This window comes from Caretta caretta, chromosome 2 (assembly GCF_965140235.1).
Source record: "Caretta caretta isolate rCarCar2 chromosome 2, rCarCar1.hap1, whole genome shotgun sequence".
Lineage (NCBI taxonomy): Eukaryota > Metazoa > Chordata > Testudines > Cheloniidae > Caretta > Caretta caretta.
In genome coordinates, this window is record NC_134207.1 from 59,248,973 (window position 1) to 59,275,815 (window position 26,843).

Genomic DNA, 26,843 nt, shown 5'->3' on the forward strand with positions numbered 1-26,843 from the left:
TTGCCAAGCACCCTGCCTCCACTGCTTTTCTAGTTCAAGCCATGCTGGATATGTGTTTTTTGATTAGTAAACTTTCGTTTATTTTCATTTAGATCTTATAACACTCACTTTGTCTTGTTCTTTCAGATTACAGCAAAAGCCGCTGTCATTTTTGTTACACTTCAGTACAACGTTACCATTCCTGCTACAGGTAGGTGTCTTTTGAGAATTTAAGCGCTAGTACTATGGAGTAGACCGAATGTTCATAAATTGCTGGTATGTTGTACTCTCCCAAATTGAGTGTTCATTGTAAGATTGACCCAGTACAAGTCTGGATGCAGAACAAAGTAATTCTTACTGATCCACTCTTAATCTTAAACTATGTCACTTGAGATTAGTCTTGTGATATCATTTTTACGACTGTTCTGTTGTGTTCATCATATTAAAAATATTGCCTGATGCAGAGATGCACATGAATCCTCTTAATATCTTTTTTATTAGGATTCTGGACCTGTATGTAGTGCTCTGTGCTAGTCGGAGGACAAATAATTTAAAGTAGTCAAGAAGGAACTGTAAGAACGGAGTTCTGGAGTTTACCTACATTAGCGACAGGTTTCAGAGTAACAGCCGTGTTAGTCTGTATTCGCAAAAAGAAAAGGAGGACTTGTGGCACCTTAGAGACTACCAATTTATTTGAGCATGAGCTTTCGTGAGCTACAGCTCACTTCATCGGATGCATACCGTGGAAACTGCAGCAGACTTTATATACACACAGAGATCATGAAACAATACCTCCTCCCACCCCACTGTCCTGCTGCTAATAGCTTATCTAAAGTGATCACCAACTTGGGCCATTTCCAGCACAAATCCAGGTTTTCTCACCCTCCACCCCCCCCACACACACACAAACTCACTCTCCTGCTGGTAATAGCTCATCCAAAGTGACCAGAGTGGTCAGGATAGTGAGTTTGTGTGTGTGTGTTTTGGAGGGGGGTGAGGGGGTGAGAGAACCTGGATTTGTGCAGGAAATGGCCCACCTTGATTATCATGCACATTGTGTAGAGAGTTGTCACTTTGGATGGGCTATTACCAGCAGGAGAGTGAGTTTGTGTGTGGGGGGGTGGAAGGTGAGAAAACCTGGATTTGTGCTGGAAATGGCCCAACTTGATGATCACTTTAGATAAGCTATTACCAGCAGGACAGTGGGGTGGGAGGAGGTATTGTTTCATGATCTCTGTGTGTATATAAAGTCTGCTGCAGTTTTCACGGTATGCATCCGATGAAGTGAGCTGTAGCTCACGAAAGCTCATGCTCAAATAAATTGGTTAGTCTCTAAGGTGCCACAAGTACTCCTTTTCTTTTTACATACATTAGATATGTTTTCCATTGTACATCTCTACAGACACATTAGGTTAATGGGAGGGAGTTGATTATTATAAACTAAGTCTCTAGTGAGTTATGCAATCATGAATCATTAATTTGGTTTCAATTTGTATCCAGCACAAAATAGGAATATCTTCTTAATTGATTTGTTGTCTTAACAATACTGCTTTGAGAAATAGACAAACATACTGTTAATTGGACTAAACAGGATCTTCATAATGAGTTTTAAAACTTTGTTTTTGTCCTTCAGAAGAACAATCTACAGAAACAATCTCCCTTTATCATTATGGTATCAAGGACTTGGCTACAGTTTTCTTCTACATGCTGGTAGCAATAATCATACATGCCATTATTCAGGAGTATGTGCTTGATGTAAGTACCAAGTATGCATTTCTTCCATTAAGATAAATCTGGTATAAATTATTATTGTAAAATTTAATTAGAATGCATGGCTAGATTGACTTCAATTTTAGATACTTTATGAAAACTACTACATAAGAAACATCTAACCATCCTTCTCTTAAAATGGCTCAATATGTTTATCAATAACATAAATAACTTCTGTTTTAGAAAATTAACAGGAGAATGCACTTTTCCAAAACAAAACACAGCAAGTTCAATGAATCTGGACAGCTTAGTGCATTCTACCTCTTCTCATGTGTCTGGGGCACGAATATTCTTGTCTCTGTGAGTATGTCTTTTATCTTTCATTTATATTGTCAGATATCATACCCTTGCTCATCTAACTTTTGTGCTATGAAAATTACTTAGTGTAGTTTTCAGCCATGTATTTTAATATTAGATCAGAGAAGTCTTTTGCCTACTGTATTTAGATCTCTGTCACAGTTCAATGCCAGTTAGTGCTTGTGATGGTAGATTTCCTTCCTCCACCCTAATTTTGGGGGTTCTGCCTTTCAAACAATAAATCAATTTTTGAGTATGGGAATGAGTCAGGACTCCTTATCTTTGTTCCAACCCTTCATTGCTGTATGACTGTAAACAAGTGGCTATGTTTCTGGTTACTTACCTCTAAAATTTATTTTAAATACTGGTCAAACTCTAAGTGTTAAGGCATTATTACTTTTTGTGAAGAGTTTTGAGATTCTCTTAAAAAGCAAAAAAATCTACTAAATTCCAGTTTCCAGAAACAGAAGTCTCTTCTTGTCTCCAGTAATACTCAGGGCTTGCTGATATGACTAAATTGACTGGTATAATTATATCCTTATACTGGAACTAACTCTATGTATGAACACTCTTATTCTGGAATAAGAGTGCATTTTCTGGTTTTGCTTATACTGCTTCCATAGCACGTGTGCTGTAAATGAGAAATGTGACAGACTTTCATCACTGGCTTCTGTATTTATTGTCTTTGTCCTGTGATTAAAAGGTAGCCAACAGTTTTATGTATTTTCAGGAGAACTATGTATCGGATCCAACGTCTCTATGGAAGGACTACCCACACATTCTGATTCCGTAAGGTTTATTCCTTCTTCAATGTTAGAAGTGTGATAATCCTTATGGCCCAGAGTAGGTATTTTGTTTAGACTAACTAAGGGGTGCAATAATGGAGGTGGTTAAAATCTCTGCTTAGAACTTGATGCCCCACAACTCTAAAATAACTACCAGAAATAGTATTTCTTAAGGGCAATACTGCAGAGAATGAAGTTGCATTTAGCCAGTTCTTGTAATACCTTTTTTGGATCATTGTTATTTTCCAGGTTTCAGAGTAGCAGCTGTGTTAGTCTGTATCCGCAAAAAGAACAGGAGTCCTTGAGTCTATAAGGTGCCACAAGTACTCCTGTTCTTTTTGTTATTTTCCAAAAACCTTATTTCTGTGAATAATGTTGAGAAGATGCTGCATTCCTTTTATTGTAAAATCCATGGTTAACCAAGTGTGCAGGAAACTGTGAAATGTTTGAGTTTGGACTGCAGTTACAGAAGTGATGTATTTTATTTTACCATGCAGGTTTCAAATGAAGTTTTTCTACATCTCACAGTTGGCATACTGGTTTCATGCTTTTCCAGAATTGTACTTCCAGAAAACCAAAAAAGTAAGAGGAAAACATTTTTTATCTTAATGGTGAAAATACTGCTGTGCTTTCACAACTGTGCCAGAAATTAGGGTTTCAGTATAATTTTATATGCTTCTGTATCCACCAATAGTTCACTTATTTTTGTAGACTACGAACATACTTTCGATTCTGTGTATCAAAGAGCTGATTAGATAGCTGCATATTTATTGAAGAATGTGTTAAAGCATTTTTCTTAGTAGTACTTTGAAATACCTATAATTGTTTCAGTATCTCCATTGTGAACGGAGCTGTTGCCTTTCTCAGAAGGAGCTGTCATTGTAATACTACTTCCATGCAAGCCCTATTTCGTGCAAATAAGATTGACATTCTATTATACACTTTAAAGAACTGCAAATCAGAAATTCATTTATAAGGAAAATTCTCAATTTTAACCTGTGTTTTAAATAATACTTTTAAATTAGTTTGTTATAAAAATGTTGCATCATAACTTTCAACTCTCAAAGGGTGAAACGGTCAGTCGAATATGACAAAATCTAAGTGGTGGCTTCTGGTTTAATTGTTGTGAAAGACGACTGAATCTTGCCATTTATGGTCCAATCTTGCATCGTTGAAGTCGGGGGTTTTTGCCATGGCCTTTACAGGGGCAGAATCCAGCCCTGGTTCTTTGTAATTACAAGTGATTACACACATTTAAGAACATACGGTTTAGTAGAATAGTTTTACCAGTGGTCCAGCTGATCCAGTATCCTGTCTCTGAGAATGGTGAGTTACCAAATGCTTCAGAAGAAACTGTAAGTGGGGTCTGCATAATATCTGTCAGATTGGTTTATACATTGAAGAATGAGTTTATAATCCTTCAGTTTTTCCTTGCTGAAGTAAGTATGGATGTTCTCATTTTCCTTCTGTCTAATTTTATTTTTTAAATCCTTCTAATTTCTGGGCCTCAATTATATTTGTGTAGTCAAGTATTTTCTCTAAATATTAATACGTTCTATGTAAACAAAATTGACTGCGGTCTTCTGATTTAGTAAAGACAAATGTCAGAGTTCTTTCCTTTTGCTTTTTCAAACTTCTTTTGTTTAATTCGTAGTCTGAATAAGTTTTCACTAAAATGAAAAAAATTTCATATCTGATGCTTATTGCAGGGTTAGTAGTAATTATTGTCTTATTTACCAACTCCAGAGAATCTTAAATAGATATCTTTGGGGAGTTAGTGTAAAGATTACCCACCTGGCCAGCTCAAGGAAGTTTAAGAAACAGCACATATATTTATTTAGCAAAGGGAGACTGTCCTGAGTTAGACTGTAAAATCAAGTATCCATTATAGCTGATCTTGGGGTGGTAATAGGTGTGAGTTCTGTAACATCATTTGAGCACCCCAAAAGCGTGTGTTTTTCCAAAACATTAACTAGTTTCAGAAGTCATTTTCATGGAGAGAAGTATACAAGACATAGTGTTGTCAAAGTTTTTTAACCTGCCCATTCAAATGTACTCCCTTCTTTGAAATTTTAAATCTACCATTGATTTCAATAGGTGCATTATTGAGTCCTGTTAATATTATAATAGTCACCTCCTTTTGAAAATGGGCAGAGGCCAAGTGTTCTTATTTTATTAGTTATATCTAATAAAGTGAAATAACCAAAAGCCTTTGCTTGTCTGTGTTCAGGACTTGGTAGAGCTGGTTGGATTGTGTTATTGGGTGCCTCTGTTCTTTTTTTTTTTAACGAGGTTTGGAAGTTGATACCTGCCAGATCCCATCTAGCTCAGTGTGTGAAAGAGTGCCAGGATAGATCACAAGGGCTTTGGTCTGCAGTGCCTCCAATATGCTGATTATTCACGCTTCTCCATCTTTTCAACAGATGTGAACACTGCAACTTCCTTCCTTCCTCTGTCTCTGGCAAAGAACTAATTTTTTGTGCTCTTGAGAAAAGAGAAGTGAGAGGTTGATTATTGGTAAGGGGAGTTAGAGGTTATGACTGCTTCATCTACTCTGTGTGTCCATCTCTTACCAGAACAAAAGTTTTTAAAGCAGGAAACTTGCGTCCTCAACTCAAAGTACTAAAAAAAAAAATTTCCTGGTCACAGCCGCTGCAGCTAACAAGTAATACCAGAGTATTCCAGGGTCCAAAAGTACACAACAGATTATGAACTTTCTTGGTAAATTTAGGAGAGCAGTCGCTAAGGTGTATTTATATGCCAACTTGCTAATATGTCTAAACCCTTAAGTTTTCACTTGGCACATAAATAGACCTCAGTAAGTACTTTCCTAAATTTACATTAATACACTTTTCAAAATTATGCTACAGTAATTTGTAAATTTAGAGCACTGCATGTATACTTACCAGTACAATTAGGGCTTGTCTACATAAACATTTAGTTTGCAGCAAGCTGGGGTCTGGATCTGCCCCACACTATTCTGCTGCAGACTGTCTGCGTGCACCCTACTGATGTGTGTTAACAGTTTGTTAATGCACTTTGAGCTAGTTCTCTTTTAAATGGGACTAAATCAGAGTTGCGTCCACGTGGACAGAGAGTCCATGGCAGACGAGCGTGAGGTAGATTGACAACCCAGCTTGTTAGAAACTAAATGTTCAAGTAGACAATTTCTTAAATGAAGCTGGTTAAAGGCCTGATTCTGCTATCCTTAGTCATATTGGATATTTAAATTAGTAGTTCTACTGAACACAGATATGGGCTGGGATAGTCTTTTTCTAGTTTTTGTGGTTCCTCCAGCAACAAAAAACCCTCAACTTAAAAAGCAAGGAATTTCAGTCACAATGGTGATTGAGTCTATCATGATGAGCTTACAAACTTGTATGCCTTGATTTCTTTCAGAGTACATTAGACTTTGTGCTTGAGTTTTTGCAGTGTGTTTGACGTAGATGATTGCCAAGTTATCGTGATCACTTTTTTCAGTTTCCTGGACTGACTAGCAACCCAGCATATGCAGCAGATACTTCTGAGATCAAATGCTTGAAGTTGGAACTTAAATAACAAAATTTGATTTTTTTTTTGATTTTTTTTTTTAAAATTAAGCTTTTTAGGGATAGAGGTGATCTTTGAGAGCTAAATAACAAGCTCAAGGATGTGGTTAATGCAGTCCACAATATCATTGAGTGTCTTGGCCTGTATGCCACTTGAACATCGTATATTTACTGCTGTGGTATCTAAATTCAGATCATCTAGATTTGATTTGAGCTCGACTGTCTTGATCCCCACCATTTCTAAAGCTCTGTCCATTCCCTGCACAATTTCATTAGCTGTCCCAGACTCCGTTTCCTGTGTCAGTAAAGGATACAAATCTGATGCATACAGATAGTAGCTCAGCTACAGACTGTTAATGAATCCATCAGAAAACAAAGTAATCTAGCTTTCTACATGAACTTCTAAATGATTCCTTAAAAGAATTTGCAGTTGCCTCAAGTCTTTCCTGTAGTGGGCATTAATAAATCTTGACTAAGATTAAGGCTGTTTCTATCTTGTATATTGCAGAATATTTCATTCTAGTGAATAACAACTATTTAATTTTAGTGACTAAGCAGTTTTAAGGTGGTAAACTTGCGTTTCTTCAGATTACATTTTAATTTTGTGTAAAGGAGTTTCCTTGTTGTCAAAGTGACTTATCTTCTGGTTCCATGCATTTCACATGGGCAACAAAGTATGTGGGGGATCAGTTCTGATGTTCTTATAATCCATTTACAAGAGGATTGTCCTTATCAGCATCTCATTCTTTCGACAGGATAAACACTTCATCTTTCTGACAAACCTGTGGATGTCTAATTTTCCATAAACTTCGGAAAATATTTACATCAAGGTTTCTTGGGGCATGGCTGCGCTTGCATATGTAGAGCGCTTTGAGTTAAACCCGCCTTCAGAGAGCGCAGGAGGGAAAACGCTGCAGTCTGTCCACACTAGCAGCTGCAGGCGCACTGGCATGGCCACATTTGTGGAACTTGCAGCGGCATTGGGAGCGGTGCATTATGGGCGGGTATCCCACAGAGCACCTCTTCCCATTCTGGCTCAGTGGCTTATGGGAAGGGGGCGGGAGGTGCAGGGTATTCTGGGTCCTGTCCCAATGCCCTGTGATGCATTGGTTCGCATCCCAGCAATCCCTGTGCTTCCGTGCACATTTGGCACCGTCTTTCAAAACTTTTTCTATTGCGCATTCTGTCTTCCCTTTTGGTCTGTGGGAATGGAGCCCGAACTGCTGAGGAGTACACTGACGAGTCTCACCAGCACGTCGCGTTTGGCAGTCGAGTTATTTCTTATGATCCAGAGTGACAGTGAGCACTCCAGTAATGATATCGATTTGAGTAATGCATATGACACGAGTTTGCTTGTGGCATTCACGGACATGCTTACCACAGTGGAACGCTGCTTTTGGGCTTAGGAAACAAGCACAGAGTGGTGGGATCATATCGTCATGCAAGTCTGGGATGACGAGCAATGGCTGCAGAACTTTCGGATGAGAAAAGCCACTTTCATGGGACTGTGTGAGGAGCTTCCTTCCACCCTGCAGCACAAGGACACAAGATTGAAAGCTGCTCTGACGTTGGAGAAGCGGGTGGCTGTTTGCAATCTGGAAGCTGGCAACTCCAGGCAGCTACCGATCAGTCGCTAATCAGTTTGAAGTGGGAAAGTCAACCATTGAAATTGTGTTGATACAAGTTTGCAGGGCCATTAATCGCATCCTGCTCAGAAGAACCGTGACTTTGGGTGACATGCATGACATTGTGGATGGCTTTGCACAAATGGATTTCCATAACTGCGGAGGGGTGATAGATGGCGTGCATATTCCAATTCTGGCACCAGCCCACCTAGCCTCAGAGTACGTTAATCAGAAGGGGTATTTCTCTGTGGTTCTCCAGATGCTTGTGGATCAGTGTGGGTGTTTCATTGACATTAACACAGGCTGGCCCAGAAAGGTGCGTGACACACACATCTTTTGGAACACTGGTCTGTTCAGGAAGCTGCAAGCAGAGACTTTTTTTTCCTCAGACCAGAAGATCATAGGGGAAGTCAAAATGCCCATTGTGATCCTTGGAGACCCCGCTTACCCGTTAATGCCGTAGCTTATGAAACTCTACACAGGGAGCCTTGACAGCAGTAAGGAGCAGTTCGACAACAGGCTGAGTCAGTGCAGAATGACTGTGGAGTGTGCTTTTGGCCATTTAAAAGGCTGCTTGTGCTCTCTGTATGGGAAGCTGGACCTGGCCAATGACAGCATCCCCGCATTATATCCACGTGCTGTACCCTCCATAACATTTGTGAAGGGAAGGGTGAATGATTCACTCAGGCATGGAACTTGGAGGTTCAACACCTGGAGGCTGAATTTGAACAGCCAGAGAGCAGAGCTATTAGAGGGGCCCAGCACAGGGCTGCAGATTAGGGTTGCCTTGAGGGAGCAATTTGAGGCTGAAAGCCACCAGTAATGTCTGGTGCACCGCACAGGAGTGAAGTGCAGTTGTTCCAATGTTCGTAGGAATCTGTGTTTGCTACGCTGACTTGCAGTGCCTGTTTCTTTCCTGGGCTAAGGTATCTTTTACTTCATGTAATAATAATGTTTTCAAAGCCAAAAAATTCATTTATTGAAAAGAAACACAACTGCTTGGGAAACAGAAAGGGCAAGGGGGTGGGGTGGGGAACGGTACAATCACAATTTGCGTATGTCCTGTTGTTATACTCAACCTTCCTGTCTGGAATGCTGTGCAATGAGTGCTGCACTTAAGGATGACTATACTGCATGATGATGGGGGTTGAGTGCACCTCGCCATTGCTCCATACTGGGGATTGTCTGGCGCATGGAGGCATGGTCACCTGGAAAGATTCGCTGAGAGCACTCCACGCCTGGCTGAGCAAATAGGAAGGGGATTTTCAAAATTCCCAGAGAATTTAAAGGGCGGGTCTGAGGGTTGGTCACCTGAGGGCAGGGCAGTAGAGTTCAAAGTGTTGACCAGAGTGGCTAGAACAGGCATTGTGGGACACTTCTGGAGGCCTATCAGAGCTCACTAACAGACCAGGGCGTCCACACTGGCACCTCAGTGCTCCAGCGGGAGCACACAAAACGTTATTCCATTCACCAAGGTGGAGTACCAGGACTCCACTTTAGCCGTGGAGTCAGAGCGCTCTATGTGCCTTCCCAGTGTGGACAGGGCTCCTTTAATGCGCTCTAACTCGCAAGTGTAGCCAAGCCCTTACGTTCTTCAGGAAACTCTTACGTGCCATGTCCTTTATGGTTACATGGCACAAGGTGTTCAGTGTTTGCTGATTCAGGCTGCTGACATTTGTTTTTTAAACCCAGAAATTCATCGTTAGTTTGTGCTTCCAACAAAGTTTGACTTGAAAAGAATAATTAACAAATCTCTGTGTACTGTTTAGCAGTTTTTTTGTTGCACAGTATTTTAAATTTCTAAACCTAGGATTGTCTTGCAAATTAAAATGCCTGGCCCTGGCAATAGCAGCAGAGTTTGCTGTTGCAAAAGGCAGCCACTTTGAGCCAGAGGACCTGAGAGAGCAACTAGGACATCTGTTGTCTATTATGGATCCTTGCTGTGCTTAATTGGGGTGGAATAATAGGAAGGTGTGGTTCACCTGTTGACTGTTTAGGCTTTGCCTGCAATGACAGCCTCATCTTGGCAGCCTAGGAAATATGTATGTGCCAGAATTGTATTTCTCAGTAGAGTCTGAAGCCACAGGAGGTGTACTCTTGTGACCTGTGTCATGCATGATGTCTCAGCCTCTATCTGCTAGAATGAAGGAAACTACTACATCAGGAGCTCTTCCTTCCTTCACTTCAACCCCGTGCCGCTCAGTTTTTGGGCCTGACTTGTGAAAGGTCCTTGCTCTCAAATCTGAATCCTTGTCATCCATTCTGCTTGCAAAAGAAGTGTACTTTCTCTGCTTACTACAAGGTGAGGTTGAGCTCATGTGATCATTGCCAGGAAATCCCCTATCAATTTTATCCTAAGGTCTTTTCAAGATAGGTTTGAAAAAGAGTTCTCTGCTCCACTCAATAGCAGGATTTTCCATTGGGGTCCCATCACCTTGTAACTAGGTTTCGTAAGGTAGAGGCTGCCTTAAACTCCAGTGGTACTGGAACAGTTTTTATAGTGGGGGTGCTGAGAGCCTTTGAACCAAACTGTAAGTGGGATCCACTTCAATCCATGGGGTGCTGCAGCACCCCTAGTTCCAGCACCTATGTTAGACTCTCTAATAAATCTTGTTTCTGTTTTTTTCCCCTTGGAGCCTAAATTCTGCTTCTAAATGTTGTTTGTTCAGACTCCTTTGAACTTGTGCTTGCCTTTCCAAGCTATCTTCTGTCCAAACTTTGCAACTAGGCTCAGTCTGCTGGCATTTCCTGGATTTCTCCTCTGCTTACCTTTCTTGAACATAACCCTTCAATAAGTCCAGGTCTCTCTTCTTGCTGTTCAGTGATCCTCATAGGCTGGGAGATAAATATCGGAGCCTGCATCTCCTCCCTTGCAGACATTTCCAGTCCAAAGAAACTTTGAGGAAAGATCCCTCAGTTGATGCCTGTAGTCCAGCTAGTGGCATCTCTAGAAGGTATGGCTTGAGCCCGAAGTGATTATCCAGCAGATCTTTGAGGAGACTGCAGAGATAAAGGAAGAAGGAGGCACACCTCGGGGCCCTATTTCACCCCAGGGTGTTCGCTACTTCCCACCACCTAACACAGTTGTAATGAGGTTAAGTGGTGTCCGTATAAAATAAGTAAGAATTACTGATTATTGCTCAAGGAAGGCTTTTCATGATTTTCGACTATAACAGCATAAACAAAACAAGAAAAGGAAAACCAAAGACCAGCACAGAATAAGAATTAATACAAAAGGCAGATTATATTAAAGACAAGCGCTAGTACAAGTAATATTGTGGACCATTTGTGAGTTCCTGAACAGTGACTCTACATATGCTGGTCCTGGCAGGTTATAATAAAAGCCCCGAAGACAAGCATAGGTAAAGCTATTATTCACCAGCTCTGTATTCCTGGTGTAAAATGCAACATAAAGCTGACGAACAACAGCGCTACATGCATTTGCTAGGACTATGTAAAAGACAAGCAATAACACATGCAAAGCTATTATGCATCAGCCATCTACTATTGATTTTGTACTACAGTATCAATACGATTATGATCAGTTCAGCTCGAGCGACCAGACTTCTTTACTCCATAGACTTACCCTGCATTCATCCGAAAAATACATTACCCTTCAGTCGGCCATTTTCCACACTGGCCAGGTACAGACAGTCGAGAAGCACACGTCCCTTCAGTTCAGGGGGTGTGGGTCAGGTACGACCAACACACACACACACACACACACACACTCTCTCTCCCCCTGTGCCTTCATCTTTTTATCTGGTCTGACGGCCGTGTTTTAGAACAGCCCAACCAATCAGGGTGGGCCACATTGTTTATGTGGTTGCCCTAATTGTATAATTGATGCATATTTAATTTTTAGGCCTATTTATTTTTTGTAGCCAATTAGATTTTGAATGTGGGTAATTTTGGATCGATAAGTACATATGAGTCAGCATAAATCGCTGTCTGGTCGCCTCGTTTCCTGACCACAAGTCACAAGCGTAAGCTTTATTTTTGCAAGGCTTGCATTTTGCAAATATGGAAGTTTGAGGCCTAACATTTGCAATACTTCTATTTCGTTCAATTTTGACAAGACAGCTGTTCAATTTATTTACAGAGACAGTTTTCACAAGTTACCAGAACAGTGACCATTCTACTGCATTTACTGGATAGAGCTGTACTGGGCCACCACCTGATACTGGGCCCATGCCTTCTTGAGTGGTCTTACGGGAGGGATCTCCATTCACCCTAATGGGCTCAGGGCTGGTCTTTCCCCTCACCCATCACTTTAATCTAGCCCATTTTGGCTTATCCAAAGTTACTCTTACTGGAATTTCAAGTGAGGTTTTTTTGTGGCGACACCCACTCCGGGCATCCCAGTGGGCCATCAAGCTCAGACAAAATGACTTAAGTAGGGGAGTGTATGCTAGCTGTATTTTTTTCCAGTTCTGGAAACTGTTGTCACCCAGGAGGAGGAGAAGGAACTGAGCTGTTACCTTGTGTCTGTATTGGCTATTCTCCATTAGATGTATATTCCACCATATTGGTGGTGATACATCAAAAAACAAATCATCTCTTATCTTGTTAATTTGCTTTTTTAAAAGAATATGTGTTGTATTGTGCCATTGGTGTTACTTCACCATGAGCCATCCTGTACCCTGTGTGATATGTTTCTTTCTGATGCAGCTTTTAATGAGTGAGTTGGCTGTTTTCTCCTTACATATGAAGAAAACAAAACTTAGCTTTAATTCTTATTTTCAGAAGTTATAGATCCTCACCCCTTGCAGAGCCTGAAGTGTATGTCTTCTCTATGCATGTGACTTTTCACCTTTCACTTCAGACAGCAGCTGTCATTTAAAGGAGGAGGAGTATGGTGACACCTAATAAGGAGGCATGGCATGTGGTATTTCCCTGCTGGACATTGAACAGATCTAGAATTCTAGCTTGCAAAAATTTTGCTTGCCATATATTAAGAGTATGAGTCTTAAAAATGCCTGTTACAATAATAAAGGTAATTTTCTTATTGTTTTCCATCAGACCATTTTGGGAAGGTCATGCTATAACCGTACCTCAGTGGGTCACAACCGAGGATGCCAAATTTAGGACTAACTGCTGAGAAATAGGGCAGATACACCCCAAGACTGGTGGCTAATCCCTCATAGGATATACCAAACCAGCAACCACAGTAAACTTTTTTTTTTACCACACTGGCTAACAAGAAGTCATAAAAGCAGTTTCCTTGGGCATTCTGGTTATGTCACCACCAAAAACACTGGATTCAGAGATGAGTGGTTCTTTATAACTAGTCTCATCAAATAATAGGTTCTGCTGATCCCAAAGGACCAGCCACACACCTGGGTCAATATATAATTTAGATATTACCCAAAAATCGCACTGTTGCCAATCCTTTAGTATCTAAAATCTAAAGGCTTATTCATAGAAAGAAAGAAAGGTGAGAGTTAAAATTGGTTAAAATAATCAAATACATACAATAATTGCAAAGTTCTTGGTTCAGGCTTGTAGCAGTGGTGGAATAAACTGCTGACTTAAGTCAAGTCTCCAGAGTACATGCACAGCTGGATGGGTCATTCAGCCCTTTGTTCAGAGCTTCAGTTTGTGGCAAAGTTCCTCCAGAGGCAGGAAGCAAGATTGAAGACAAAATGGAGGTGTTTCCAGGGCCTTTTATAGTTTTTGCCATGTGGAGGGCATCACATTGTTCTTACTATGGAAAATTACAGCAACAAGATGGAGTTTGGAGTCACATGGGCAAGTCACATGTTCATGTGCAATTCCCTACAGTCATTGTAGGAAGCCATTAGCTACGCTCCAGACAGCACGTTTACATGTCAGTCCACTTAGTGTAGATGGGCATCTCCCAGGGTCCATTTTCAACCAAGTGTTTCTATATGAGCCACTTAATTTGAATAGTCTCTCCAAGATGTGCTGGCTAGCTACCTTGTGGGCGGTACCCCAGGAGCCAACATATGAAATCCAGGAATAGAGCCAATACTTAAAACTTCAAATACAGAAATGATACATGCATACAGATAGTATAATCATAACCAGCAAATCATCATCTTTTCATAGACACCTCACTTGACAAGCTGTGTACAAGATTTGCTGCAAATATATAACAGTGGTTGCAACAATGATCTATATGGTTATATTTTAATTTGATAACATCACAAATGCTCTAGCTAGATTTTTGTATCTCACTAGGTGTTATGGCATGCACACAGATTTGCACATGCTAACTTGATTTGAAATGAGAATACAAGTCTGTTTAATGTAGCTCTTGCTGGATGGATTTTTCACAATTTCCACTGCTATATAATATGTGCAAGTGAAAACTGAAATATTTGACTCAATCTGTAGAGGAAGCTCATCCAAAAATGTAGAGTTTCTCTGAAATGTCGGTGTCCTGTACATTGTGTGTAGCTCTTTAAGGACATGACTTGTATTATACTCCAGTGATACATAATGGTGTGTCGTGTATGGTCATAGGGGTGATTCTTTAATATTTGCCAATGGTTTATAATGATTCTTAAATTGCTCTATCTGCTTTCACTCTCTCTGGCCCTAATCTTAATCTTGTCTCTTCCTCCTGCCTATTCAATCTCTTCCTCTCTACTATTTAACTTCCATGTGGCATCATCAAAATGGAACCAGTTAAAAGCCTAACTTGAAGTGCCAGCACATATACTGGTATCATTTCTAATAAAAAACTCACTCTGCTGCCAGCATACAGATCAGCCTAGGAGGATGGAATCCTGGAATGGAAGCATCTTGAGGATCTCGCATTTCTAAAACAGATGCATTCTTAGCATTGCATTTGTATGAAATTTCTTGAATTCATTAATTGATAGTGGACATGTAAATGAAATATAATAGAGGCATAATTTTTCAAATTTGCCTTAAGAAAAATACTTGAGCTGCTTTGACAAGCATCTCTGATTTTTATCTGACAATTGATCACCCCACCCCCCCTTCTTTATTCTGGTGGATGCTTAAGATAACAAATAGATTAGTTAGTGGTAAACTCCTGAATGAGACCAGTATGGAATTGAGAGAATCAAACAAATCTAGTCATGGCAGACACTATAATATTATGAAAGGAAGGATTAAGGTGTCTGAGCAGCCTAAATGAAATTTATAAAATCAGTGAACATGAAAACATTGTGTCCCAATTAGTTTAGACTAATTCATTCTTCTGTCTAATAGGAAGATATCCCTCGCCAGCTTGTCTACATTGGACTTTATCTTTTTCATATTGCTGGAGCTTATCTTTTGAAGTAAGTCAGTTTTAAGCTAAATTTCACTGGATTTATCTGCTACCATAACTATTTCATAAAATGTTTGAATACTTGGTTTGCTCTTGTTTTGATAGCCTGACCCGTCTTGGACTTGTTCTTCTGGTGTTGCATTACTTTGTTGAATTTCTCTTCCACATCTCCCGCCTCTTTTACTTCAGTGATGAAAAGTATCAAAAAGGGTAAGTATTTATCATAACTCTAACAAAGGAAACTACTTTGTGGCTCACAAGCTTTTTGCAGCTGATCAATAAGAAGTTTGTATTTTGGCTGCACAATAGCCACAATAAAAAATGAGTTCAATTAGAATTTGCTTGCCCTTCAGAAGTGTGACTTCTGTATTTCTAATAGAGAGTACTACTCCTTAATTGTATGCTATAAAACAAATAATTTCGTATTACCCTATTGCCTACTCAAGCAATTGTTAATATAACACTATTCTGTTTCTTATTATATACTTTATATTGAAATGGGATATTTAGTGTAGCAAACACAGTTAAACTTGACATAATTCCATATGAAATTCTTCAAATTCATAGTTGCTAAAAAGTATCACTTTCATTGTTTCCCTTAATATGAAGGGGCACAGTCATTGATTTTAAACATGCTTTGCACTCTGTAGAAAATGGAGGTTAAATGCCAAGAGTTGAGGTTTAGCTCACCATCAAAATTAGTAGCTCCCAATTAGCAACTTTATAGCTTTGTAATCCTTTTAGATAACATTTTGAAGTTGGATAATATCTAGTGTGTTCACTTATGCTGATCCTTAAAATTATGCATAAATGACAATGCTGTTTATAATCCAACTCAATGTGTATTAAATATGGTGATAGTCTTTAGCACCACTTCTTTTCTGTAATTAAAAAAAAAACCTCAAGAATTATTGCAGAAATGTACTTATTCAAAGAATTATTAGAATTTTTATTTTAGTAAATGTGAAAACAGTTGAGAATTGAAAGGAGATTAACAGTAACATCTCATGTTGAGTATCAATCCTAATTTTTAAAGAAATCTTGATAGTTTTCTGTTACTAAACAGAGTCCCACATAATGGAAATAGACAGTCAGACTAATGGCTTTCTGATGTAATCCAAGTAGTGAATATGCATATTTACTGACTTCTGGCACTTTCTTTGTAGGTTTTCATTGTGGGCTGGTCTTTTTGTTTTCGGAAGACTTCTGACTTTGATTCTCTCTGTTCTCACTGTTGGCTTTGGCCTGGCAAGAGCAGAGAATCAGGACCTGAATTTAACTACTGGAAATTTTAACATTCTGGGTATCAGGTATGGTAAATTGAAACCCTTTTTTAAAATATTACTCCTGAGGGAATTCTGCGCCAAAATATTTTTTAAATCTGCATTTTTTGTCAAAATAACACTATAATCACACAATTTTAAATTATTTTGGTAATTTATTTCAAAATACTTGTCAGCAAATAATTGAAAATGGTGTCATTTTGTTGTTGTTGTGTTTTTTTGACAAAATATGCGGAACTTTGCAGAATTTTTAATTTTTTGGTGCAGAATTCCCTGAAGAGTACCAGGGTTGTGTGTGTGGCAGAATGTGGGTGCAGGCAATTCTGTGGGAGATCTAGGTGCAGGGGGTGTCTGGATGCGTGGGGGTTCTGGGTGCAGGAGGAATGGAACTCTGCAGGGAAGTCCAGGTGAAGGTGGTGAGGTCTCAGCGGCTGGGGGCTGACTGCTGGGGGAATGGGTTTGGCTATAGGGGTCAGGGTGCAGATTGTTGGGTCTCTTTGGGGTGGGGGTCCAGGCCTGGGGCTCAGGGAGGTTCTGGGTGCAAGGAGCTTCTGATGCAGGGAGAGCCTCAGTGGGGGGTTCCAGGTGGGGGGGTGGGGGTGAGGCTCAGTGCATGGGGAGCAGCACACAGTGACCCCTCCCCCCATGAGTGAGGTATGATGGGGCCAGGAAGTGGGGGAGGGGTCACTGTGTACCGGGAGCTGCTTGCTCTGACCGCCGGACACCCCCCGCCAAGCCTCACCTCCTTCCCCCCCACACCTGGAACCCCCACCCCACCGAGCTTCAGCTACTTCACGTGTACACACTCATTCACACAAATGTAGAGCTTCCTGCAGCCAGGCGAGCTTTCTGGGGGTGATTTGACCCAGACCCGGCTGCTCCATGCAGGGGACGGGGAACTCCATCTCTGTCGTCCTCTTCGCCCCCCCCCCACACACACCCCCAGCTGCGGTGACTTTTCCCCCAGCTTTCCCGGAACAGCAGGGAGGGGTGAATGAGCACTGGTGCAGTTTCTCTTTTCTTTTCTTCACAGAAACCATTTTTCTATGGAAAGCAAAGAGAATCTGCAGGGGGGATGTGTGTCTGCACGTGTGCAGTGGCGCAGAATTTCCCCAGGAATAAAATAAACTTAATACACATTATGTATATTCTGGAATGTTTTGTATTCATATTGGACTGAGGACATTTATTTATTTACTTAAAGCCCATATCCTTAAGTCCAGAGCTTTGGTAACACAGTGGTAAGGCATTTGCCCACCTTCACAACAAAATTATTAACTGAAGAATTCTTGTACTACTGTAGATTATAGTGTTGGTTGTCTTGCAAGAGAAGTGCAATTTTAGGCTTAAAATAGGACCCTCTGATAGATACAGAAGTTTTAAGTCTCTCAGCTGTCTTAAAATCTGTAGATTGTCCTCTAGATGCATCCTACTGAGAGAAAATTTGTAAGCTCCAATAAACCAAGCTATAACACATGGAGTTACCTACAGATCACCCTCTCAGGCAGAAGAAAGCAGCAGTCACCATTTCCCTTCCCTCACCCGGGAACGTGAGTGTGGGTTCTTCAGGGAAGTCTTGAAGTTCTGAAGGCACCAATAAAAGGGACAGGGCACTTGTTCAGGGGCCTAGAGAGTCTTCACTGCTTGTTGCGAGGTGTTTTTCAACCGCAGTAACATGGCACAATTAGGAACCATCCTGTTGTCATATCCTGTAGGCTACTATGCACCATCTACCTTTCAGAATTTTAATTTGTGGAGGAAGGAATGTATGAAAATACTGCTAGGATCAGGATCATCTTATGGAATTGCTTCACAGTTTCATAGGGAGTAAAATGCCAATCCACACCTTTTCCCACAACCGTAGCACGCTGGTAATCTGAGGAGCTTTTCTGACAAACCTGGAAAAGGAGAGAGCATGCCACGAAGCTGCTACTGCTTCCATATTTACACATTTGGCCAGTCTCCACCCTCTGTAGGTCTCTCACTCTAATTTTGCTCTTTTGCTAAATCCTGTTTCCATATCTGTGCTAACGTCTGTCTCTTAATGGTAATAAAAAATAAGGAAGTAAAGTCAGAACCAGGCTGACTTGTGCCTCATAAAAACACATGAGAAAAATCAGTATTTGCCTATTGAGAAGAGTTTCTGATTTGTTGCCTTTTGAGAAGAATCATTGCTTTCATGTGTCTGAGGAAATTATACATACTTTGGAGAGCAAACAGGCAGCTTCTCTTGACAAGTACAAACCTTGAGGGTTAACTGTTTGCAAAACTTGACAAACTTGTTGACATGCCTTCATCTGATACTTGTTTACATGACTACCTCTGCTCTGTCTTAAATCTGTTTATAGAATCATTGTACTGTCCTCAATCTGTGGAACTCAAGCCTTTATGATGTGGAAGTTCATTAATTTCCAGCTTAGAAGGTGGAGAGAACATTCTTCTTCTCAGCCTCAGTCACTGAAGAAGAAATTTGTAACAACTAAAGGCAGACCATCCAAAAAAGAGCGAGGTTTGTATTGCAAGGTTTTTCTTTCTGAGGATAGAGTTAAACCAATATGAAAAATTTATTTGGCATAATTGGGTAAAGTGCTGTTGTATGTTTGCTGTGTGAAACGAGATATTTCTGGTTTTGATACTTAAACTCATACTGATGGAAACTAATATTGGTGGTTGAGATCAAGGAGGAATAACTTTGAAAATGTTCTCACTGGCTATTTATAACCCAGATAATATAAAATAATATACCAGATAAAATTACCTGAGTATTTCAAAGGTGACTCTCAAATACCCACCCAACTTGTTAAAAATTAAGGTAATGTGTTCCAGTTTGCTACGTTAAAGGGATATCTAAAAGTCTGTGGCTATTTTAAGACTTCGAAGGTCACCTCTGAATTGCACTCTTTTACCTGTCTCACTCTTAGGCCTGAATTACATGAGAGTAATCCTTTTTGAATTTCTTTTAAAAGTGACTATGGGTTTTGTGTACATGGCCCTTTAGTTTGTACCAGAGGGGTGTAAATGTTAATCCACACTAGCTTGTCGTGCGCTAACTGTCCTGCGTGGACCCTGTTGGTGTGCACTACAAGTTCACTGGTGCCTGTTAGTGTAGTCCTGAAGTAATACCATGTAACAGGCACTATGTAAAGGGAACTTCTGGTGCATCCTAGCAGGGTCCATGCAGGACAGTTAGCATATGACACACTAGGGTGGATTAACATTTACACCCCTCTGGTTCTCGAGCAATAGGTAGGCAATTTGCCTAAGGGAACAGTTGGCCCTAGTTGGAATCATAGAATCATAGAATATCAGGGTTGGAAGGGACCTCAGGAGGTCATCTAGTCCAACCCCCTGCTCAAAGCAGGACCAATCCCCAATTAAATCATCCCAGCCAGGGCTTTATCAAGCCTGACTTTAAAAACTTCTAAGAAAGGAGATTCTACCACCTCCCTAGGTAACGCATTCCAGTGTTTCACCACCCTCCTAGTGAAAAAGTTTTTCCTAATATCCAACCTAGACCTCCCGCACTGCAACTTGAGACTGTTACTCCTTGTTCTGTCCTCTTCTACCACTGAGAATAGTCTAGAACCATCCTCTCTGGAACCACCTCTCAGGTAGTTGAAAGCAGCTATTAAATCCCCCCTCATTCTTCTCTTCTGCAGACTAAACAATCCCAGTTCCCTCAGCCTCTCCTCATAAGTCATGTGTTCCAGACCCCTAATCATTTTTGTTGCCCTTCGCTGGACTCTCTCCAATTTATCCACATCCTTCTTGTAGTGTGGGGCCCAAAACTGGACACAGTACTCCAGATGAGGCCTCACCAATGTCGAATAGAGGGGGACGATCACGTCCCTCGATCTGCTCGCTATGCCCCTACTTATACATCCCAAAATGCCATTGGCCTTCTTGGCAACAAGGGCACACTGCTGACTCATATCCAGCTTCTCGTCCACTGTCACTCCTAGGTCCTTTTCCGCAGAACTGCTGCCTAGCCATTCGGTCCCTAGTCTGTAGCTGTGCATTGGGTTCTTCTGTCCTAAGTGCAGGACCCTGCACTTATCCTTATTGAACCTCATCAGATTTCTTTTGGCCCAATCCTCCAATTTGTCTAGGTCCCTCTGTATCCTATCCCTGCCCTCCAGCGTATCTACCACTGCTCCCAGTTTAGTATCATCCGCAAATTTGCTGAGAGTGCAAACCACGCCATCCTCCAGATCATTTATGAAGATATTGAACAAAACCGGCCCCAGCACCGACCCCTGGGGCACTCCACTTGACACCGGCTGCCAACTAGACATGGAGCCATTGATCACTACCCTTTGAGCCCGACAATCTAGCCAACTTTCTACCCACCTTATAGTGCATTCATCCAGCCCATACTTCTTTAATTTGCTGACAAGAATACTGTGGGAGACCGTGTCAAAAGCTTTGCTAAAGTCAAGAAACAATACATCCACGGCTTTCCCTTCATCCACAGAACCAGTAATCTCATCATAGAAGGCAATTAGATTAGTCAGGCATGACCTTCCCTTGGTGAATCCATGCTGGCTGTTCCTGATCACTTTCCTCTCATGTAAGTGCTTCAGGATTGATTCTTTGAGGACCCGCTCCATGATTTTTCCGGGGACTGAAGTGAGGCTGACTGGCCTGTAGTTCCCAGGATCCTCCTTCTTCCCTTTTTTAAAGATTGGCACTACATTAGCCTTTTTCCAGTCATCTGGGACTTCCCCCGTTCGCCACGAGTTTTCAAAGATAATGGCCAATGGCTCTGCAATCACAACTGCCAATTCCTTTAGCACTCTCGGATGCAACGCGTCCGGCCCCATGACTTGTGCACGTCCAGCTTTTCTAAATAGTCCCTAACCACCTCTTTCTCCACAGAGGGCTGGCCATCTATTCCCCGTGTTGTGATGCCCAGCGCAGCAGTCTGGGAGCTGACCTTGTTCGTGAAGACAGAGGCAAAAAAAGCATTGAGTACATTAGCTTTTTCCACATCCTCTGTCACTAGGTTGCCTCCCTCATTCAGTAAGGGGCCCACACTTTCCTTGGCTTTCTTCTTGTTGCCAGCATACTTGAAGAAACCCTTCTTGTTACTCTTGACATCTCTCGTTAGCTGCAGCTCCAGGTGCGATTTGGCCCTCCTGATTTCATTCCTACATGCCCAAGCAATATTTTTATACTCTTCCCTGGTCATATGTCCAACCTTCCACTTCTTGTAAGCTTCTTTTTTATGTTTAAGATCCGCTAGGATTTCACCGTTAAGCCAAGCTGGTCGCCTGCCATATTTACTATTCTTTCGACACATCGGGATGGTTTGTCCCTGTAACCTCAACAGGGATTCCTTGAAATACAGCCAGCTCTCCTGGACTCCTTTCCCCTTCATGTTAGTCCCCCAGGGGATCCTACCCATCTGTTCCCTGAGGGAGTCAAAGTCTGCTTTCCTGAAGTCCAGGGTCCGTATCCTGCTGCTTACCTTTCTTCCCTGTGTCAGGATCCTGAACTCAACCAACTCGTGGTCACTGCCTCCCAGATTCCCATCCACTTTTGCTTCCCCCACCAATTCTTCCCGGTTTGTGAGCAGCAGGTCAAGAAGAGCTCTGCCCCTAGTTGGTTCCTCCAGCACTTGCACCAGGAAATTGTCCCCTATGCTTTCCAAAAACTTCCTGGATTGTCTATGCACCCCTGTATTGCTCTCCCAGCAGATATCAGGAAAATTAAAGTCACCTATGAGAACCAGGGCATGCGATCTAGTAGCTTCTGCAAGTTGCCAGAAGAAAGCCTCATCCACCTCATCCCCCTGGTCTGGTGGTCTATAGCAGACTCCCACCACTACATCACTCTTGTTGCTCACACTTCTAAACTTAATCCAGTGACACTCAGGTTTTTCTGCAGTTTCGTACCGGAGCTCTGAGCAGTCATACTGCTCCCTTACATACAGTGCTACTCCCCCACCTTTTCTGCCCTGCCTGTCCTTCCTGAACAGTTTATAACCATCCATGACAGTACTCCAGTCATGTGAGTTATCCCACCAAGTCAAGTTCTAGTGTGATGTGAGACTTTATGCTCTCTAATTATATCTTTTTGTTTAAGCAAATAACAGGTTCTTCCAGCTGGGTTTGCAGGTTAAAGTAAATGGGATTTGTGCTTCCATGCTGCTTAGGACCCTAACTTTAGGCTCCTAATTTTGTAAATTTTAGTCTGTATGATTTTGTTTTTGTTTGCTTTTTTTTTAATCACAATTCTGCTGTATTGAAAGTTTAAATAATTCTCACTGGTAATATTAATGCAGTAATTTTTTTCCGTAGTTTTATAAAATTTGAGTAAGATACTCTTCCAGTACTGGTATTTTACAAAAATCAAACTAACAAAAAACCTCAGTTTATTTAAATTGTGATCTAATTAGTTTTGCAAAGATTCAACCTGACTTAATGACTTTTTAAAACCAAGTGATTTAAATCATAATACAATTCAATAACTTAAATCACTGTAGTACCCTACTATGTGTAATGTAGGTGAGTTACAACACAAACTTCAAGGTGGCTATTAGTTGGTAAATACATATATCATGAGAACAACATAAAGAGACACTTACCCACAATTCAAGTTATTTCACAAAATAAAGTGATTTTAGATGTTATAGTTATGCTGGAGGCCCACAGTCCATTTTGGAGGGTTTACAGCTACTTTTCCCATTTAATTTTTGTCTGTCTTGTTGCTATGTGTAAAACCATGGGAGAAGAACAACAAATTAAAGGGAAAAGTGTATTTAAACCCTCCCAAATGTGACTTTCCTTCCTTTTGATATTTTCCACAACCTTATCTCCATTATGAAGATTTAAAGCTGCTCAGGCATGGCAGGGGTATGTATTAAGCACAGGTGCTTGAGTGCACCAAACCCCACACCTGCCAACATCATCTGCGTGTGTCAGAAACAGCTGTAGAATGAAAATGTACATGTAGTGAGATTGAGGCTTTGGTGTGGGGTTGGGACTAGATGGGTTTATTGGTGTATGTCACCCTTCCACTGGGAAAAGGGCAGAAAGTGGTGTGGCAGGTCCTGGTGCTACAGAGATTTGGTCCCAGCTCTTTTCACCCTGTGCAAGAGAGTGTATGACTCCAGGTCCCTTTTTTTCCCCTCCTTCTTCTTCTTTTCGGTTTTACTTATTTCAGCTAAAGCCAGGAGCAAGCCAATAGGGGACCAGTAGGGCAGAGTGCTATAGCTAGTTACCTGTGATTCAGGCAAAATTGAGTGTTTAATCTGAAATTGGAGTGATATAGGGCTTGTTGAATGCAAGCTCTGTAGGAGCTTGAGCTGGTTGCGGATGACTGCTGTACCGGTCAACTTTATGGTTGTGATTATTGGGGCTGTACACTTGTCTGCTCCTGGGTGTTTTAGTGGTCATGTTGGTGGTTGCCTTGAGGCAAAGACCACATGAATATTCCCAGTTCTGTGATGTTGCTGCTGCTCCGTCTGTTGAGGATTCTAGGATGCAACAATGAAACATCACTTAGATGGCAAGTGTTGCCTTTTTAGGATTCACCGTGCCAGAGTTAGTGTAGGAAAGTACCAGACAGTAGTGGTGATGTGGAAAGCAGTTTGAAAAGGAAAAGGAATTTGAAGTCTCTATGGCATTTTGCCTGCATCTGCAGACAGATGTTGTCTCATGTGGTTTACATTGCAGAATGTACCTAACTTAATTGCAAGGATACAGCGGGTTTAAGAAATCCATAGCCTAAGGAAACCCTATCATTGGACAGTCAAGGGTTAAAAAGGCTTAATTTTCAAAGCCTGTTGTTAGACGCATATTAGAGAGATGGCTTGGGAGCTGGATGAATCTTGGGTTTGTTTTTAGGAGCTGCATTTTCTACTTTTAAGGTTGCATAAGTGTTTTTGTTCTGAAAGGTCATTTTTGGATGACTAGAACTTCCTCAAACTCTGTAGCCTTCCAGGATGGAATTTTCTCAAACTAAATTTTTCAGAATGTCCGTCTGAGCAAATATTTCAGGCATTTTCAAGAACAAAGAGAATGGGGAACAACTACTCTTGCCATGATTTAACAAAGAAAAGAAAATTCAACATTGCAATCTCTTGAACAGTTTAAGTATTCCAGTAGGGGAGATTATGACAGCTTGAATTTCGGCAGGGGCATAGTTCTCAGGTCACAGATCTGCCTTTGTGTACTGGTAAACACAATCTTTTGGCTAAATTATAAGGGGTTTAAAAATGTACTTAGATGTATGCATATGGCTTTTGCTTTACAATAAACTAACAATCCAGCAACTTTCCATTGGCACGTCACATGGAAGAGAAGTTTACAGAGAAAGATGCAGGAGAAAAGATCACTAATACAAACATATATTTACAAACTGCACATATTATACTGTATTAGGTGTATTTGATGGTGTGGTAGAAGTGTTTTGTTAACATAAATTTGGAATGGATACGTTACTTAAGAAAGGTGAATCCATGAGTGACTTTTGTAAGTCATACCAGGTGAATGCCAGTAAAGATTTTTGCTGTACTACACTATGTATTCTCCACACATTGCAGAAAAGCAAAAGGTTTGAGTTTCTAAAAGATTGTATTGGGATTATCTCTTTAGAACCCTTCATCTGTAAAGGTGGATATCTTGGTTACTAGGAGTTCAGAACTCAAAATCAGTCTATATTTTAAAATCTTTTCTGCAAACTATGTAAAACAGACTTTTTTTACACAACACTTTTAAGCTATTGCAATTATTGCATCATGAAAGTCTCTTAAGACAGCATTTAGCAGAGTAATACTTACGTTAGAATAAAATATGCAAAAGCTGTATGTTGACTTAGAAACGACTGAAAGATAATAAAATATAAAATGTTATTTGGCTTGGAAAATCAATTTTTTTTTTCTTGTTCGTAGAAAATGGAGTAAATGGAACAGTAACCTCAAATGGAGCAGACTCGCCTCGTAGCAGGAAGGAAAAATCATCATAAAACTGAATTTTATTAAGTTAACTGACTAATGTCCCCAAAGAATCTGCTTTTTACTATGAAAAGCCCTTCAGCACTAGAGATCTTACTGATACAAAAATACAATTCATGCTTTTTGATTATTGCTATTGTTTTGTGAGACTTGTTTTTTTTAAAAAAACATTTTGACTTTAAATAAAGAGTGGGAAGGTTATTTGTTTTCAACTGTTTAGGGGGCCACAACACTTTTTAAATAACCTTGAACACTTTTTTAAACACTTAGTGTGATTAATATTAATCAGAATTCCACTTACTGAGGATCAGTGATACAGTGTATTATTCCTTCCAGTTTTTATAATCTTGGTAATATCTTGTTACAGCAACGTCATATTTTTCAAGTTCTTCAAGAAGTGTTGCAAAATTGAAGTAAAAAATTTAATATCTGTTTTTAGATATTCTCGAATGTTCAGTATGTTACTTTGAATCAGATTTGCAGCTCAGCACTGGTTTTGTAAGACCATGAAAATTAATGTGCGTTATTTTGTAGGTAATAGCTGCGTTCGTTTTAAGAAATGGCCGTGTCATTAAAACAAAATCTAACTGATTGGAAACATTGCAGTGTCTTATTGTCTAAGTTGGCTGGAAATCTCTTGTATAAAATACTTGTAAGGAACAAAATCTTTCTGATGTAGCTTTAGCTCTTTAAAAATGGAAAACAGAGAATGTGTTGTACAGAGAAGAGTGAGTGATTTGCATAGTGCTACTTTAAGTTAATAAAATAACTCACAACTGAGCTTATACCTGTGCCTATCGCAGAGTACTAGGGTGACATAGCCCGGCTTTGAAAACTCATTTTGTATCTGATTTTTTAGAGTGCATCTTTTTTTTTTCATGGGTCAGATTTTTAATTTAGAATATCTTTTAATGCTTTGTGGGGAGGGAATTTGTTTAAACAAATGAATCAAGTTCTGGCAAACATTCCTAGCTTTTCTTTCTTTTTTTTTTTCTTCTTTTTTGTTGTTGTTTCCATCTCTTATTGGGGAAACAGTTCAGTGTATTGCATATATATTTTTTGATGGAAAAAATATTTTTAAAAGCTACAAAGTTTTTTTTTAAATTGAACTATTGGTGACCTTTGCTTCCATTAGGACCATTGTAACTTAATTTCCATTTTTGCCTGTTTTTCATAGTTTTAAGTGCAAAGGTTTGTCCAAATTACATTTTCAGTTGAATGTGCAATTAATATTTGCGTTCTTGTCTTTGTAATCTGTAATATGTATAAACCCAACTCATTTCGTTCCAGAAAAACCTACTTAATAGTTTACCTTGAATGAAATTGCTAG

The 26,843-nt window shown here is 40.3% G+C and overlaps 1 protein-coding gene across 3 annotated transcripts in view; it reads left to right on the forward strand.

The window, feature by feature from the left end:
- Positions 1-26,111, forward strand: part of TRAM1 (translocation associated membrane protein 1) — a 30,027-nt gene extending 3,916 nt beyond the window's left edge. For 2 of the 3 annotated variants that reach the window (XM_048840923.2, XM_048840925.2), the window contains exons 2-11: positions 127-190; positions 1,613-1,734; positions 1,933-2,049; positions 2,777-2,835; positions 3,329-3,413; positions 15,211-15,281; positions 15,377-15,481; positions 16,438-16,581; positions 18,903-19,063; positions 25,451-26,111. In XM_048840923.2, coding sequence (XP_048696880.1) covers positions 127-190; positions 1,613-1,734; positions 1,933-2,049; positions 2,777-2,835; positions 3,329-3,413; positions 15,211-15,281; positions 15,377-15,481; positions 16,438-16,581; positions 18,903-19,063; positions 25,451-25,524 — 1,002 coding nt within the window. In that variant the 3' untranslated portion in view covers positions 25,525-26,111. The remainder of the gene's footprint in view (positions 1-126; positions 191-1,612; positions 1,735-1,932; positions 2,050-2,776; positions 2,836-3,328; positions 3,414-15,210; positions 15,282-15,376; positions 15,482-16,437; positions 16,582-18,902; positions 19,064-25,450) is intronic. The other variant, XM_048840924.2, reaches the window with a different exon arrangement.
- Positions 26,112-26,843: the final 732 nt, after the last annotated feature.